Source organism: Cygnus olor, chromosome 8 (genome assembly GCF_009769625.2).
Source record: "Cygnus olor isolate bCygOlo1 chromosome 8, bCygOlo1.pri.v2, whole genome shotgun sequence".
Classification (NCBI taxonomy): domain Eukaryota; kingdom Metazoa; phylum Chordata; class Aves; order Anseriformes; family Anatidae; genus Cygnus; species Cygnus olor.
This window is the reverse complement of record NC_049176.1, coordinates 11,028,131-11,044,200: the sequence shown is the minus strand read 5'-3', so window position 1 is coordinate 11,044,200 and position 16,070 is coordinate 11,028,131. Positions and strand designations below refer to the sequence as shown.

The 16,070-nt window shown below is 56.4% G+C and overlaps 1 protein-coding gene across 14 annotated transcripts in view; it reads left to right on the top strand.

The window, feature by feature from the left end:
- Window positions 1-16,070, top strand: part of CACNA1E (calcium voltage-gated channel subunit alpha1 E) — a 112,780-nt gene that overhangs the window by 60,588 nt on the left and 36,122 nt on the right. For 8 of the 14 annotated variants that reach the window (XM_040566371.1, XM_040566370.1, XM_040566368.1 and 5 more), the window contains exons 9-16: window positions 2,632-2,735; window positions 12,187-12,302; window positions 13,361-13,414; window positions 13,609-13,767; window positions 13,871-14,080; window positions 15,248-15,360; window positions 15,442-15,554; window positions 15,664-15,795. In XM_040566371.1, coding sequence (XP_040422305.1) covers window positions 2,632-2,735; window positions 12,187-12,302; window positions 13,361-13,414; window positions 13,609-13,767; window positions 13,871-14,080; window positions 15,248-15,360; window positions 15,442-15,554; window positions 15,664-15,795 — 1,001 coding nt within the window. The remainder of the gene's footprint in view (window positions 1-2,631; window positions 2,736-12,186; window positions 12,303-13,360; window positions 13,415-13,608; window positions 13,768-13,870; window positions 14,081-15,247; window positions 15,361-15,441; window positions 15,555-15,663; window positions 15,796-16,070) is intronic. The other 6 variants (XM_040566382.1, XM_040566380.1, XM_040566372.1 and 3 more) reach the window with 1 other exon arrangement.

The window sequence follows — 16,070 nt, the reverse complement described above, 5'->3', positions numbered from 1 at the left end:
GTTGGGACATGCCAAAACTGAAGCCAACATGGACCTCGTGAAGGATGCTTGAAGGGGCAGTAAGCGGTTCCTTGCTCTGCCACTGGAAGAAGGTGAAGCGAAGGCTGGGGATGTTGGGGCATGGTTCCTGTGCTGGATGGGCATCTCGCCCCAGCTTTTGGTGAACACAACCACGGAGGCAACCAGAGGCTGGGCAGCATGACCAAGAGCATGGCCATGGCCCCAGCCCATGGTGTCCATCACCGTGGCGCTGGGCATCGCCTCCCCCCGTGTTCGGGGGGAGCTGGCACATGAAATGGCAGGTCTGGTAACGCGTATTTATAACAGCTCCGGCATACTGGGGGAGGCACCAGCTGACTGGAGGAGAGCGAATGCGATGCCTATATTTAAAAGCGGGGGGAGGAAGGAAAAAGTAAGGCAGGCAGGAATAAGGCTGTGAGCCTGACCTCAATTGCATGCCATTTCGGAACAGATTTTGGAGGCAAAAGAGGAAAATGAATCATGGGTTTGCCAAAGGTAGGTCATGCCGGGCTAACCTGGCAGCAGAGGACAGGTTTTCTAAGTGCAGGAAACATGCGGAGCTTCTTGTCGTAGTAGGGCTTTTGCTATGGGAAAGAGGTGACGAAGAGGAGCTGGTGGGAAGGGAGCAGCTCCGAGGTGGGGCTGGGTGGGGTTTTGGGACCTACTCGTGGGTTTTCATGGGGATGAGACGTGTGTTGGAGGAGAGTGAAGACACCCCCTAAGAACCTAGGTCACTGTGGTTGGAAGTGCCAGAATGGAGATGGAGGGGCAGGAGGAGAGAGGTTTGCCATCAGGATGGTGAAGGCTCACAGCATCGTGCCAGGATGCCCTGGGACCCATTGGGATGGCTCACTCGGGTCTCCTGTGGCCAGGGAAGATGAACATTAACCATGGGCTGGAGCAGGGAAGGGGCTACTAGGAAATTAGGGAGGGAGAGGCAGTCACGTAGGAGAAAACTGGGGGAACCTTGCTTTATCTAGCAAGGTGGAGGCTGGGGATGGCTGTGATCGCTGTCTGTAAACACATCGGGATGGGAAACGAAGAGCTATTTAAGCCAGAGGCCGATGCTGGCAAGAGAACAAATGGATATAAACTGGCCACAAATAAATTTAGGCTGAGAGTTAGGGCAACCATTAGAGCGTCTGCTTGAGGAGCCTTCCAGTGGGAATAGTGCGTTATTCACGGGCTGGTGTGCTTCAGCTTTGGGGTGGAGAGGTGGCCACTATGGGCTGGGGAAGCAGTGGGAAATGCCGAGCTCCTTGGGGAATAAAAGGACAAATTCTGGCCATTGGAGCAGGGCAGTGCTGGTCCCCAGTGCCACCAGTTTAGGCCGTGCCTGCAAAGCACAGTGGTGTCGGGGCGCTGCTGGTGTTGTTGGCTGGTGACCCTGGGGAAATCGCCCTGTGTCCAGCCCTTGGGGAAGATGTCTTGTTCACCTGTTAAAGACTGAGCTATTTTGCATCCCCTTGGGCCTTGGGGGAAATCCCCTGGCTTTCAGGCAGGGGCCAGTTCTGAAGGGGACTGATCCCAGCACGGTGGCAGGCACCCAATGGCGCTGTGACAGCCGGCTGGAGTCCTGCGTGGGCTTGGTCCAAGGGGTGCACAGCGCCTTCAAGGCTGATGCCTTGGAAAATACAGCTGTTAGAGAGCAGTGGCCTGGAGCCAGGACCCAGGGGGAGGCCTGGGTGTCCCTGGAGGGTGGTAGTGAGCGTTGGCTGCATAAGATTCCCGTACACCATTCCCAACTCCTTGTGCTCACTTCTGGCACCAAGGAAAGGGGCTAGTGGTGGAGCGGGGCTCTTGCAGAGAGCAGGACCTTGAGAAGATGTGTGGTGCCCCTGCTGCCAGAGGAGGAGGGCGATGAGCCTCCACAGGTGCTTTCCCCGACCCCAAAGAGGTGCTCACGGGATGGGGCGAAGCCAAGGCACCCGCTCGGGGTGCTCAGGGAAGGGGCTGGCAGGCAGCACCGGGGGGCTCTGCCCACTGCATCCCCCCCGTGTGCTGGTCAGTGCCAGCAGCCAGAAAGGCTGGTGTCCCCCGTGCTGGCACGGTGGGGACACCATGGTCACCGAAGGAAGGCTTGAGCATGGTGGCTTTCTCCTCCCTTCCAGGAGATGGGCTCTGCTCCTGTGCTGGCCGGCGGGGAGACGTAGTGCCAATGAGTCAGACGAAGATGAGGGCTTAATTAGCACGGGGAAGGGGAGGGGGGGGGGAAGAAGGAGAGAGAAAAGAGAAAGAGCCTTTCATTGCAACAAGATTGATGCCACCTCCCCCAGACAGTCACGTTCTGCCGCATCACCCTCCAGCCCGGCGTCATGTGCGCGCTGCCTGGCGCCCGAGGACAAATGGGGCCGGGGAGCGGCTGCAAGGTACGGGGGGGCACTGCCTTATTAAAAGCCCCGGTGAATAATTGCCTGGAGCTGCAGCCTGCTCCTTGGGGCTGGGGTGGGATAACGCAGCGGGGTGACGGCAGGAGCCCATCAGGTTTGTGGGCACGGCCATAATACCCGGAGGAGGGTGGTGTGGTCGGTCTAGGGGGAGAACTGCCACCCTCCGCCCCGGAGCTTGCCTCAAATGTAACCTCACACCTGTGTTTTCTTTCCCCTCCAGACCAATGATGCCTTAGGAGCCACCTGGAACTGGCTGTACTTCATCCCCCTCATCATCATTGGATCCTTCTTCGTCCTCAACCTTGTCCTGGGAGTGCTGTCGGGGTAAGCGAGACACCGTCCTCCTACGGGCTGTGTCTGAGCCCCGAGGCTGGCCCAGCTCTGCTGTGCCCCCCAGGTCCCTCTGTCCCCTTCCCCTTCCATGCAAGGGATTGCTCCAACTTTGGCTCATCTCCTCTGCTCCCCGGGGAGGGATGCCAGGACTGGGACCTCCTCCAGTGTCTTCCCCCTTCCCCGTGGTCTCCGCACCTCCCGGTGCAAGAGGGGTTGCTTGTTTATCGCCCTCCTTGGAGATGCTTTGGTTCTCCTTCCTGAAGAGCGTGTGGTTTTGGTCATGTGCGAGTTGTTGTCAGCACAAATCTGCGACCTGCTTGCGGGGACAGGGCACGGGGGAGCAATATGGAAACGGGTATGAGCTCAGGATGTGTCTGTAGTGAGGTGTGTGTTTCCCAGCTGCTGGAGTGTGGTGCGCAGGGGATGGGTTTGGGGCACCTCAGTGCTCTCCCCAGAGGAATGGAGATTTTAATCCAAGACATCAAGCTGGGTTTGGAGAGAAAAAGGCCTCTCGTCTCCATGACAATGAACCAAGGTTGCACTGGTGCATCCTCAGCTCTGGCAGGGGTTAGAGAGCGAAGAGGGAGCGAGGCTGTCGGGAGGAAGGGGCGGCTGCGGTGAGGGCAGGGGGCACCGTGAGGGTTTGTCCTGGGCTCCTGGTGTATGATCAGCATCCTCATGTAGCCTCGTGGGTGCTCTGAACTGCTCTTTTGGGTATGGAGATAGCCACATGGCTAGAGACGGCCTTCGGTGAGAAAAAGACTTCCCTGTGTGTGCAGGCTGGTGTTGTGACCAGCACGTTTCTCCTTGAGCTTAAAGTCACGTAGTACGTTTCCTTGGTCCTTGTTTCTTAATGGTTTGTGATTTTTGGGATGCAGGTATCAAAGTGGAAGCTGGTCCTGGCCATCTCTATCATTGTCCTAAATATCCCTGTGATTTCGGGTATGGTGGTGGTGGTGGTTTTGGACATGCTTCTAGAGAGGCAGGCAGGGCTTCAGCATCTCCAGGTGGCTTGAAACTCTCCAGGTGCAGGGGCTGCGGGGACAGGCTGCAGCGAGGTAACACGCTGCCTTGTGGAGGATGAAGAAGTCCCAGCAGTGTCGGGTGACTTTTGCATTCCTTATGCCACATCCGGGGTGGCCGCGGGGACACCCGGCCGTGCCCTGGCCCCCCCGGGTGCTTGCCCCCACCAGGACCGTATGGGGCAGCCCTTCCCGCGCCCGCTGAATTGGATGCAGTTGTCTAGGGCTCTTCCCAGGCGCCGGCTGGCATTTCCACTGTTTGTTTATCGCTGATAGGGTTTGTATTGGGGAAGGATGCGCGTGGGTGGGTGGCCTAATTGGCAATGGAGATGCTCTCGTGGCGTGCCAGCTACCTAGGGAAAAGCACGGCTGCTCAGCTCCCGAGGGGCTGGGCGAGCTGGGCTTTGCCATGGGTGCAAGGCCACCAACGGGGCCGTGGTGTCCCCAGCAACTCTGTGGGTTCAGGACCCCCGTGGCAGTGAGGCTGGCTGTCCTCTCGCTGAGCCAGTGGAGAAGCGCGAGGCGCGGTGCTTATGCATGCACGCACCATGCGTCCTTGAGCGAAGGTGTGCGAGGGCTCCTTGCCTTGCTCTGCTTGCTGAGGTTTTGTTTTTTAATGCTTCTCACCCTTCTGTTGTGCTGGAGGAGAGCACCGGGCTCCGCTCCAGGAGGCAAAGGTGACCTCTCTGTCACCGTGTCCTGCAGCCGGGGTCCAGCCGCATCCCCCTGCGCTGGGCTGAGCGGGGAGGAGGAGGTCAGGTTGGGGACGAGCACCATGGAAACATCTCCATGGGAAAGAAATGTTTCCTGGTGTAATAGCGCTGCTCTGGGGGAAGGAAAAAAGGCTGTGTGTGGCCAGCTGAAAACACAGTCGCTCTGCTAACTCAGGGCGCTGTGCTCGGCAGCGAGTCCTGGTAGCCCACATGCTCGGTCCCATCTGCTATTGTAGGGGAAAAGCAGGCAGGAGTCTCTTCTCTGGCCTCTGCCCTCCTGCTTACCATGACTTCGGCTGAGACAGGGTTACAGCAATCCTGCTGTGCATTGGCCAACCCCAAAAAATCATCTGCGTGACCCACGACAAGGAGCAGAAACCTGCGACCTGCACCGACTAATGACGAGGTCCCACTGGGGCTCCCAGTCTCCTCCTCCTCTTGCTTCATCTCGCAACTATTTTCACCGAGGAACCAACCAGACACCCCAGGCAGGTCCTGAGTGCCAAGAGGCTGCAGGAGGACATTTGTTTAATGTGCCACCATCAGAAGAAGTTCGCCGGAGCCCAGATTTAGCAATCTCCTGGTTGCGATGCGCATCTCTCCCAACAGTCAGTTCCCCAACTGTTAGGCTGAGGCATGACCTCCGTGATGTAAACAGCCTGGATCCATCTGCTCCCGAGCACAATGTATGTGGGAGAGGAAAAGAAATGATTTCCATCCTAGCGAGGCTCCTCAGTTCTCTCTCTAAATACGCACACATGTGCTGGAATTGCATGCAAGGCTATTAAGAGGAGATGGAGTCGCTCCAGGCAGGGGCTTGGAGAGCAAGTTCTTCTGGGGCTTTGGCATTTATTACTGTGTCTATTAACTTTTCCCCTCTATGGGTGCAATTACGGATCAATTAATTCTAACTAAAAGCAGAAAGGGAAAAAAAAAAAAAAAGAAAAAAATTGGCCCCATTCCGCTTTGAGAACATTTTGCAGGTATAGAGCCCAAGGAGATATGACTGCTCAGCTTTTAAAGCTACACAGCTCCTGAAATAATCCTGGCAGAAGAGCTGGAGCAAGCAGGGATGGAGCACCAGACGAAATGCCCTGCTTTCTGCCACATCTCAGACTGTGGATCAGGAGCTCAGGAAGAGTGAGGCTCACAGCAAGTCGTGTGTCCCGGGGCTGGGGTCAGCCTCGAGCCGGGGGGATGCAAAATCTTCACATGCCCCGTGCTGGAGATTTGCGGAGGTCTGCAAATTTGTGGAGTTTTTTTTGTTTGTTTGTTTTCCTCGGTTGTTTTCGATGCAAACCAATTTGGATCCATGTGTTCGGGCTGCATCTCCAGCGTGGCAGAACTCCGAAGCAGCAGAGACCTGGTGGGAGCAGTGATGCTGGCCTGGTGTGGTGGCATCTCGTGGTCTGCAGCAGTAGCATGGATGGGGACAGTGACCGACCCAGGGAGGCTCTGTGGTAGTGCCAACGAGAGGTCCTCTGGGAGCCGGCGGCAGAGCAAGAAGCTGAGCACGATGGCAGGAAAAATGAGATCCATCTGCCTTGTACCAAACAAGAGAGTAATTTAAACCCTGCTAATTGCTTCCACTCATCCTGGTGATGTTAAGTCTTTTCTCCCTTTAAGTCTTTTCTGCCCCCCACCCCCAGCTCTTGCACTAAGCCTTTGAAAGAAACGACTAATGTTATAATTAAAGGATCAATTTGGCAAGATTTCTTTGTCTTAAGATCTTCTTTCTTTCAGGTTGGGTTAGCGCTGCGCTCCCGGTCTCCGGAGAGCATTCTTCAGCTCCTCCAGGAGCCTTCTGTACCATCTCTGAAATCTTTTCACTTGGCTTAATTTGAATTTTTTTTCCTCTCCAATTTTGAGGCATAACAAACGATGAATAAGATTAAGTTTTAGCAATTAATAATAAGGGCGTTGAAGGAACGAGCGCACGTTTTTGACGGAGGCAGGGTTGGGTTTTTTTATTTTTTGCCAGCTCCGCGCAAAACCCAGGCCCCGTGTTCGAGCTGGATCAGGTGTTTCAAAGCCAAGCACTGGGAAGAGAGGATCAGTGCCTGGGAGGTGGGTGGTTTGTGGAGGGGAAAGCAGGGAGAAACACTGCCACAGCATGGGAAGGCTGGTGGGGACGTCGGCAGTGACAGCAGGATGCCACCACGTGTGCCCGGGAAATGGTGCGTTGGATGCGTGGCGCTCCCCGTTGATTTCTCCTTGGGAATTATCCACCAGCATGTCTCAGCCATGTCGCGTTTGCTGGGCTCTGTGCCTTCTTGATGATCTGCTCTGTGGGCTCCCTGTAGGCTGGGAGGGAAAGGTTGGGGTTTGATGCTCTTCACAAAGCACTCAGTGGAAAGCTCACGTTGTTTTTGGAGTTTTGTTCCAGATCTTCCTTAGTTTCAGTCGTCCTGGTTGGCAATAGCTGTAGGAGTTTGACTTGGTAGATGGGTCAGGTGGATGGCTGGATTCGATGATCCCAAAGGTCTTTCCCAACCCAGGTGATTCTATGACTCTGGCTTTGGAAAGGTGCCGACCCACGGTGACCAACACCACGTTACAAAGGGGTGTTTGGTGCTGGTGTTGGGTGGGTTGGGCAGGATCCCCCGAATGAATCACTTCATGTTGCCAGCTCTCTGCCCATCGTAGGAGGCTGTTTGTTTGTTTTGCAGCGGCAGAGTGACATACCTAGCGGATGCGTTGTGGGTTTTGCACTCGATCCATTGTGTTTGCTTTGAAGCCATCAATTAGAGCGCTCCGAAGTTCCTGGGAAGTTAGCGCGATGAAATGTTGGAAATCGGTGATGGCTTTGTGCTGCAGCTCACTCGCAGTACTGGTCCCACACCTTCCGTTTGCTGTCACGTGCAAAGGGGGGACAAAAACCTCCCTGTTTACAGAGACGAAATCTGGGGAGAGGATGGGAGGAGCGATGTTCTCCCCGTGCGGTCTGAACCGGGGGCAGTGATTGCTGGCAGAGCCCGAGGCACTCGAAGCAGCGCTGCCTGCACCAGTGCTGCCCTGACTGCAGCGGAACAAAGCCCCGAGCTTCCACCTCTGCTGCTCTCGTTGGGGCTGCCAGACGCTCCTGGCAGCAAGGGCTGACCCTGCTATGCTGCTTCTGAAGCCTCCCCCTCCGAGCAGGGAGGACGGAGCTGCGAACCCCCGCACCGTCACCTCGGGACAAACATTGGAGCTGCCACTCGGCGGCTGGCTCCCTTTTCCATGTGCTATTTACCCTCTTTGACTTGTTTTCCTCTGTTTCAAAACAACGAGCTCTGCAAGCTCTCGGCTGCTCTTTTCTCTCGGGTCACGGAGTGCTGGTTGCTCCTGGAGAGCGAGCGCCGCGTGTGCGCAGAGGTGCTGAGCTGCCCGGGGCTGGTCCCCCCGTGAAGTGCAGGGCACCTGCTCCGCCAGAGACATCATCAGGGGACTTTGCAGTGACACACAGCTGATGCCTGGCCCCGATCCCAAACGATGGTGGAGCTTGCTCTGGGATGGATGAGAGCTTGTTGACTGGAGCCAACTGCAGACAAGAAATTGCTGGGGAGAGGAGGGGAGGTATTTAATGTGCTCAGTGGGCTGCCTTCCCCACCAGCAGGCGCAGTGTGAGCCTCTCCCATGTTTCTCACTGCTCTGAGCACCTCGAACGCAGCGGGGGCTGCACTGAGATGCTGCTGCTGTAGCTGGGAGGTTAGGAACGACTCCACTTTGCGCCACTTCAGCCGTGGGGATCCGTGGGTTTTGTGAGTTTAGATCCAAAGACTGCAGCCTGTACCTCAAAAGGAAACCTGAAGCTGGAAAAGCTCAGCTGGCTCGGACGGAGGGGCTGTGCTGTTGGCCCCAACCGTTCTATGTGGCCATGCCATCCTGGTGTCTCCATTGCCACTCTGGCTCGTCCCCCGGTTATTTGAACTTTTGGATTTTATCTTCAAAGCTGCCCAAAGCCCGGACCCAAGAGATCTCCAGGGTGCCTGCTCTCTCCTCCCATTGCCCATCAGCAGCAGTGCCTGTAGCAGTGTTGCTCCTTGGGAAAAGTGAGGCGTCCCATAAAATATCTGGCCAGTGGTGGCTGTGTCCCCACTGATTTTGGGCCCCACATGGAGCCACAACAGCCCACATCCCTTTGAGGGACCAGCTTATAAAAGGAGCTCTGTAGTGCTGGGAGTTGTGACTTCTGGATATTCCTCACCTTTTTTTTTTTTTTTTTCTTTTGGCATGGGGCATCCGTGCAAAGCAGCACAACGTGGTGTTTCTGAATCATTCCTACTGCTCAGGATCAGTCCTGCCCTAAAAGGTCCCTTGGGGACCTGGTAGAAGACTTCCAGCAGCACCCATAGGAAAATCTGCTTTAAATCACGAGCTTTCTCTCAGGGAGAACGCAACCACCCGCACCTGCTTCTCTTAAACGTTGTAAATGCGCTCACAGGAGTACAGTCGGGGGTTTTGTACCCTCGGGGTCCCTGCTCCAGCCTTTGCTGTCACCTCGGTGCCACGACCAGACTTTCTGCCCGGTGATGCCAGCCGTGCTCCCTTCTTGCCACCTTCTGCTTAGGCTCAAGCACCGGGTTACAGGCTGCGCCGTTAGTTCAGCATGCTTATTTTGGTTCTTTTACACCTTTGGGGTAAATACTATCTGATCCTCACGAGTTGCACCCGTTTCATCGCTGTTTTCCAAACCGCCTGGTGTCCATTCTGTCCCGTAACCTTTTCTGATGCCCTCCTGGAGCGAGGGTGTTTTTCCTCAAGTCGTGGTGCTCAAAACTGGACAGGAGCCATGCGCCAAGACCTTGGAGGTGCTGAGCGGAACAGAAGTGTTACCTGATGCCGTACAGATGGTTCTCCTTGTTGTACAACCCACCACAACTGGCTTTTCCACAGCAGCATGCTGCTGCTGCCTCCTCTGCAGCACGTAAGCCAGTACTTCTCCTCTCCCCACCCCATCCTTCCTGCTGCCTCGGGTTATTTCAAAACCCTTTTGGTAGCAGGTTTGTTGGAGGTGTGTTTAATGGTGGTGAACGGTGATGAACAGATGGCTTTGAAGATGGTTGGCTTGTTTCAAAGCATGGAAGCCACAGTGTTGGTGTGACCAGTGCTATATCCCCTCTCTGGGTTCAGAGAAGCTCCTGGAAGGATACAAGTGGGCTGCAGCACCCGTAATATTTTTTTTCCTCCCCCTTAGTTTTTTTTTTTTTTTTTTTTTTCCCAAAAAGGGGCACTTTTGTGGATGCTTTCACGTGTTTTCTTCAATTAAGACTGGATTTCGGTCCTGCAGAGCAGTGATGCTGAAGCAGTATCGCCGTGAGGGCGCAGGAGCCTGGGGCAGGAGGCTGCTGAGCGTGGCTGTGCCCCTGGGGTCTCCTGCTGGGATGCTCTCGCCCTGCGTCAGGGGAATGCCAGGGCTCTAAAGAGGAATTTTCCTCCCTGGGAGGAATGAACCATCTGCTCCCATCGCCTCGGAAGGCTGGGCACGGTGTCTGGATGGTTCCTTGCCTGCAGGAGAATGATGGCACGCTGCTCGCCGAGTTCCCTCTGCCACCTCCATCCCTCGGTGCCTGCTTTTGGCATTACCCAAGGGCACGGTCACGACCACACCGGGTCCAACACATCCCTGTGCTCGGCACAGGCTTTTCCACGGAGGAAGAAGAGGAAACTGGAGGCTGGGACCTCTACATCAGGCTCTCTGTGCGCGCTTTCACCCTGCTTTTACAGATTTGGAGAGCCCCCACTGGCCTGAGGAGGGATGCCCTGCTCAAATTGGTGAGCCAGAGCCCCATGCAGAGCCGAGCGGTGCCGTCCCGTGAGCCGTGACCCGCACACATCGGGGAGCAGCATCCTCCCGGGGGGCCAGCCCCGTGCCTGGAGCGTTCCCAGGCGGCTGCCAGTCAGCGCGGCCGGCCCCGTGCTCGCACCGCAGCGCTATCTCTACCCGCTGCTGCAAATTGGCTCTGAGCAATCCTTGATCTGTCAGCATCGCCTACCCACTCTCAGATGTCACCAGCCCCCGCTGCTGCCCCGCTCGGTAACGTGTCTCTCTGAGATGTAATAATTCATTAAGTTGAGTTTAACTTTTTTTTTTTTCCTTATTCCTCCTCTCTGCCCCCCTTCCTCCTCCTAATGGACAAAAGCAATTAGGCTCCATTAGGGAGCAGCAGTGTGGGAAGCGGCTCCCTCGGAGATGCTGCAGCAGCAGAAGGGACCGCGGTGTCCCCGTGTGCGTGGCACCAGCTTCTTGCAAACCAGGGCTCCACGAGCAAGCACTTGGACATGGGGAAGTGGCATTGCCTGCTTCTGGCACCCCCCAGCTCCAAGGGACAAAGGACACCCAAGGGACAAAGGACACCGAGGGACAAAGGCAGCGTCCCCGCTGGCTCTGGCTGCGAATGGCAGCTCCTCGCTTCTTGGCACCTCGAGTTCGCTGCTGTGCAGAAAGCGGCGTGGGGGATGAAGCCAAAATCATCCTGCCTTTCCTCCGCGCCAGGCGAGGAGCGTTTTTCACATGCCGTGCCCAAACCGGCGAGCGCCTTTCCCCGCCGGCTGTGGGAGGTCTCCTCCTCGCTCTCCCCCCGCCCTCCTTCCCTCCGCTTAGGCTGCTTTTTTCTCTTCCTTCCCTTTTGTTCTCTTCCCCCTTCCCTGCCCTAGGAAGAAAGTCTCATTTCAGTCTGAAAGCCAGAGCTGGAGGGGGAGAGGCATTTGATGCTTAATGCCGGAGCGGCAGGAAACTTCACCTTCCTGGGGCGGAATTAAAAATGCTTGAATTGTCTGGGGATCTTAAACAAGAGATGCAGGGAACATTCAGGGCTTTTCACACAAACACGCGCGCGCACATGCAAAAGCCCACACAGCATTAAGGGTGTAATAGCTCAGCTGGGGTAATGCACTTGAACTCCCTCTGCAGCAGACAGACCAATTCTTTCGCTTCTTTTGAGTATTTGGAGGTTGGAGGTTGCTGCTGCTGCTCTCTGGGGAGAGAGATGCTCGCCTTGAACGAGAGCGGTGCTGTTTGTTCTTCCTAATCCTGCTGCTCATCAGGGCACGGTGGGGCAGGGGGGCTCGGTGCAGGGCCCATCCCGATGATGCTTGTGCAAGAAAGGGTGTGCTGGGGGATGTCTGGAGTCGGGGATGCTTCTTGTGTGCGAACATGGCCAGCAGTAGAGGTGGAATGTGTGGGTCGAGATGCCCCAGGTGTTTGGGGTGTGTGAGCACACGTGTGGGACCTCCTCGAAGTCATCTTCCATGTAACACTGGGTGCTGGTGTGAGGATGCCGTGTGTGAGGCTGCCTGCTTTGCCACATCTGCGTTTCAAGCCAAATATTTCAATTTCTTGGAAATTCCCCTGCCTCCTTCCCTGTGCTCTGTGCCCTGCCCTGTGCGAGAGGAGCTGAGGGCACTGCTCCCCTGCCCTCTTTGCTCATCCCGTCAATCTCCCGAGTAAATCCCCCATCCTGGGACTGTCTCTTCTGGCAGATTTTTGCTCATCCAGGCTCTTGGTCTCACCTTGCTTTGCTGGGTTTGGCCACAGGATGGGTGACAACAGCCACGGGGGACATCAGGGGACAGCTGGACACGAGGCGAAGCAGGGGACAAAGCCACACAGGAGGTGGCGGTGCCCGACCCGGGGGCTGCAGGGTGGCAAGGTGGAGGGGATGGGATGTCCGTGGGGCAGGAGAACCCCCTGGTTGTGCTCTCACCGCCCCCTCTGCCCTGTCCCAGGGAGTTTGCCAAAGAGCGCGAGCGCGTGGAGAACCGCCGAGCCTTCATGAAGCTGCGGCGCCAGCAGCAGATCGAGCGGGAGCTCAACGGCTACCGGGCCTGGATAGACAAAGCCGGTAAAGGCCGGGGGTCCCGGGGGTGGTGGTGGTGAGAGTGGCTGGGATGGGGACGGATCTTTGGACGTCACCCAGTGTAACCCCAGGGCTCTCTGGGTGCTCTCATGGTGACCTTGGGCGCATGGACGGGCTCAGCCCCAGCAGGAGTGTTGCTCCAGCGGCTCTCCAGCCAGGCTGTGAGCAGGGGCATCCCCAGCAGCTGAAGAAACCTCGCATTTTGTGGCACAGAAATGTAATATTTGGGGCGTGAGGCATGTAGTGTCACCAGGAGAGGCAGCTGAGCACTCATGGCTGTGAGCCTTGCTGCATGACACGTCCCTGTCTCCTGGTGCTCGCTGGAGCCTCACGCAGAGGTGGGCAGTGGAGAAGCAGAGCAGTGAGCGGTGCCAGTGGTTTTCCACCTTTTAACCTTATTTCTATTTTCATTTTTCTTCCCCTGGAGAGGTGATGGCTCTCAGGTTCCTATTGTTCCTCTAAACAAGGGTAGCACTGCTCACCTTCAGGTCTGCCTCGTGCACCATAGTCAGCTCCCTTTCGTTTTCTGTCATGCTACTGCCTGGCCCTGGGACCCAGCTTTCCTGGCATCCACGAGACTCAGATAAAGCCCCAGCTTTTTTTTTTTCTTTTTTTTATACTCATGAATCCATGAGTAAAGTTAGCTCATGAGTGAGTAGAGGGCAGATGTTTTGTTCCTCTGAGGAGTTAGCAGAGGGTGAGGAGCCCTTCAGAGATGTAGAGGATACGGAGAGGGGTCTCCTCCAAGAGCATAACTCAGAAAAGGGACTTTCTGTCTACAATATTCAGCTTATTTATGGAGGCTAGTTACAGAAGCCAGGCTGATCAGAAGTAATTTCTCTTTCTGATGCAATGTGTGGTAGCTGCCCCTTTCCACCCCTGAGAATTTGCTTTAGGACACTGACCCAATGCTTGATGAGAGTTTGCAACCTGTAGCAACCACCTCCAGACTGGGCAAAGTGCTTAGGTACTGGGCAGTGACGTGTGGTGTGCTCGGTCGTTGGTGGCTTGTCTCCTGATGCTGAACTGTGTGTTTTGCGTAGAGGAAGTCATGCTGGCTGAAGAGAACAAAAATTCCGGGACCTCAGCCTTAGAAGGTAAGAGAAGCCAAGTCCTGCCTGCCCTTCCTGGTGGCTGGCCACAAATGGAGGCTGAAACCCTCCTCCGTGGGTGGAGGGAGGTCTGCAGACGTGCCAGGGGGCACGTCCCATTGCCAGACCCGAATCAGCCAAGCACTGGGGTGCAGACCAATGAGAGTGTTGCTGGCAGAGCCGTGCCACCGCAGCTCCAGCACCCCTTCCTCTCCCCCTGCCAGTGCTCAGGCGAGCCACCATCAAAAGGAACCGGACGGACACCATGAACCGCGACTCCAGCGACGAGCACTGCGTCGACATCGCCTCCGTGGGCGAGCGGAGGCTGGCGCAGAGAAGACCTCTCCATCCCACCCTGGGTCGGTGCCGCTCTGAGCTTTCTTCCCCCCAGCCTGGCTCCTGCGGGGCTGGGGCACCCGGTTCCTCCTCTCACCTTGGCATCTTCCCCTTTTTCCCACTCAGGTAACCCCTTGAGCCGCTCGGGCCTGAAAGGCGCCAGGGTGGATGGTGCCTCCTATCTGCGGCACAAGGAGCGCCTCCTGCGCATCTCCGTCCGCCACATGGTGAAATCCCAGGTCTTCTACTGGATCGTCCTGAGCCTGGTAGCCCTCAACACCGCCTGCGTGGCCATTGTGCATCACAACCAGCCGGCCTGGCTCACACACTTCCTCTGTGAGTCCTTCGTGCCGGGGGCAGAGCGTGCATGGGACGGCAAAATCTCCTGCAAAATCTCGGCAGACTTTCATCTCCAACACGCCCTGGCCGCTGGTAGCGGTCTCAGCCCCATGGGGAAAGGTGGAGAAGTGTTCCTGGCCTCGTGCCCTTCGGGTCTAATGGGTTTGTCAGGCAGACTGCAGGACTCAGGTGGATTTATCCCAAAATTGTGAGCGGTGGTGATGGGGAGTTTGCTGGAGGTCCACCTCGGAGTGCCCACGAGCAATTCGGGGTCGGAGCTGGGGAGATGTGAGTGCAGGGACGGGGCTGGTGATGCTCATGGGAGGATCCTCTGGTTAAAGGAGTGGTGCAGAGCATGTCATGGAGACCCCAAACTTGATGCCAGCTACTGGGGCATCCCCCAGCCCACCCCGGGCTGCGGGACGAGGTCAGGGCTCAGAGGCAGTACGTCCACATCCAATCTGGCAGACTGCACTGTGCTCAGCCCCCCGGCAGCTGTGTGTTACTCCTGAGCTGCTGCAGGAGCGACACTGCTACTTTCCCATCCACATTCACTCTTCTTCACCTTGAAAACGTCCCCGTCAAGCAGCGGGCTTGCCCAAATCTGCATTGGCACGCTCAGGCCTGCCGGGATCCCAGCACGGCACGGTGTGGGATGACAGCTGGTCGTGGTGAGAAGCAGCTTTTGGGCAAGGGGAGGAGCCAGGCTCTTGCCCGCTAATGTTGGTGAAATAGCTTGAGAAGCTTCTCCCTGGCTCGTGGCTGCTTGGCTTGATTATCGCGGCCAAGTTCCAGCCGTGCAATGATTTAGGTCCGGCTTGCTAATGTTCCCCTACAGTGCCTCGTGGTTAACATTGCGGACACCCCGACTACCACCATATAACGCTGAGGAGCTGCTCTGCTCTGTGCCAGCCCTCTCTGGCCTTCTCTAACCACTGGGACACCAGTGTACTTACCCCGAAGATTAATTTGTGGGGTTGGTGCCCTGTTGTTCACAAATTAGCTCTTGGCAGGCTTGCTTCCCAATCCCATCATCTGGCCTGAGAGCTGGGGGAAGCAGCATGCTCCTCAGTGTGTCCCACCTTTGCCGTGTGCCACTTGGGCTACTGGTGCTCCTCAATGCTCGGTGTCCCAGGGGCAGAATGTCTGGGTTTTCTCTTCCAGACTACGCAGAGTTCCTGTTTCTTGGGCTCTTCCTCCTGGAGATGTCCTTAAAGATGTATGGCATGGGGCCACGCCTGTACTTCCATTCTTCCTTCAACTGCTTCGACTGTGGGGTAGGTGGCCCCGGGGATGGGGCATGGGAAGATTTCCCGTCCTAAGCTCGTCTTTGACTCATGGCCATGTCCACTTCCCAGGTCACGGTGGGAAGCATCTTTGAAGTGGTTTGGGCCATCTTCAGACCAGGAACCTCCTTTGGGATCAGTGTCCTACGAGCCCTTCGTCTCCTACGAATATTTAAAATAACCAAGTAGGTGCCAGCCACCCATGCCCATCACCCTTCATCCCTGCAGGCCGGATCCAGTCGCTGCTCTCCTGCTAACACTGCTGCAGGTGCTCCAGCCACATCTCTTTTCTAGGTATTGGGCATCCTTGAGGAATTTGGTGGTCTCTCTGATGAGCTCCATGAAGTCTATTATCAGCCTGCTCTTCCTCCTCTTCCTCTTCATTGTGGTCTTCGCCTTGCTGGGCATGCAGCTGTTCGGAGGCAGGTAGGTTGCAGTGAGTCTGGGGAAAGGGCACTTTGCTGGGTGGTTAATGCAAAGTGGTGGCACCCACAGGGTGCTTAGGAAGTCTGCAACCTTGCTCTCAGCCTGCTGCTGGTACCTCTCCTGCACCAAAAGCCCTGCCTGGGACGTGCTCGGGGCTGGAGGTTCCTTCTGGCCAGGGAATATTTTGGGAACAACCTTCATTGGAGCAGGGGGAGGCCTCCGAAGCACCAGCGAGCTGACGGCACAGTGCCGTGGCTCGCTGACCCCTACCCCAG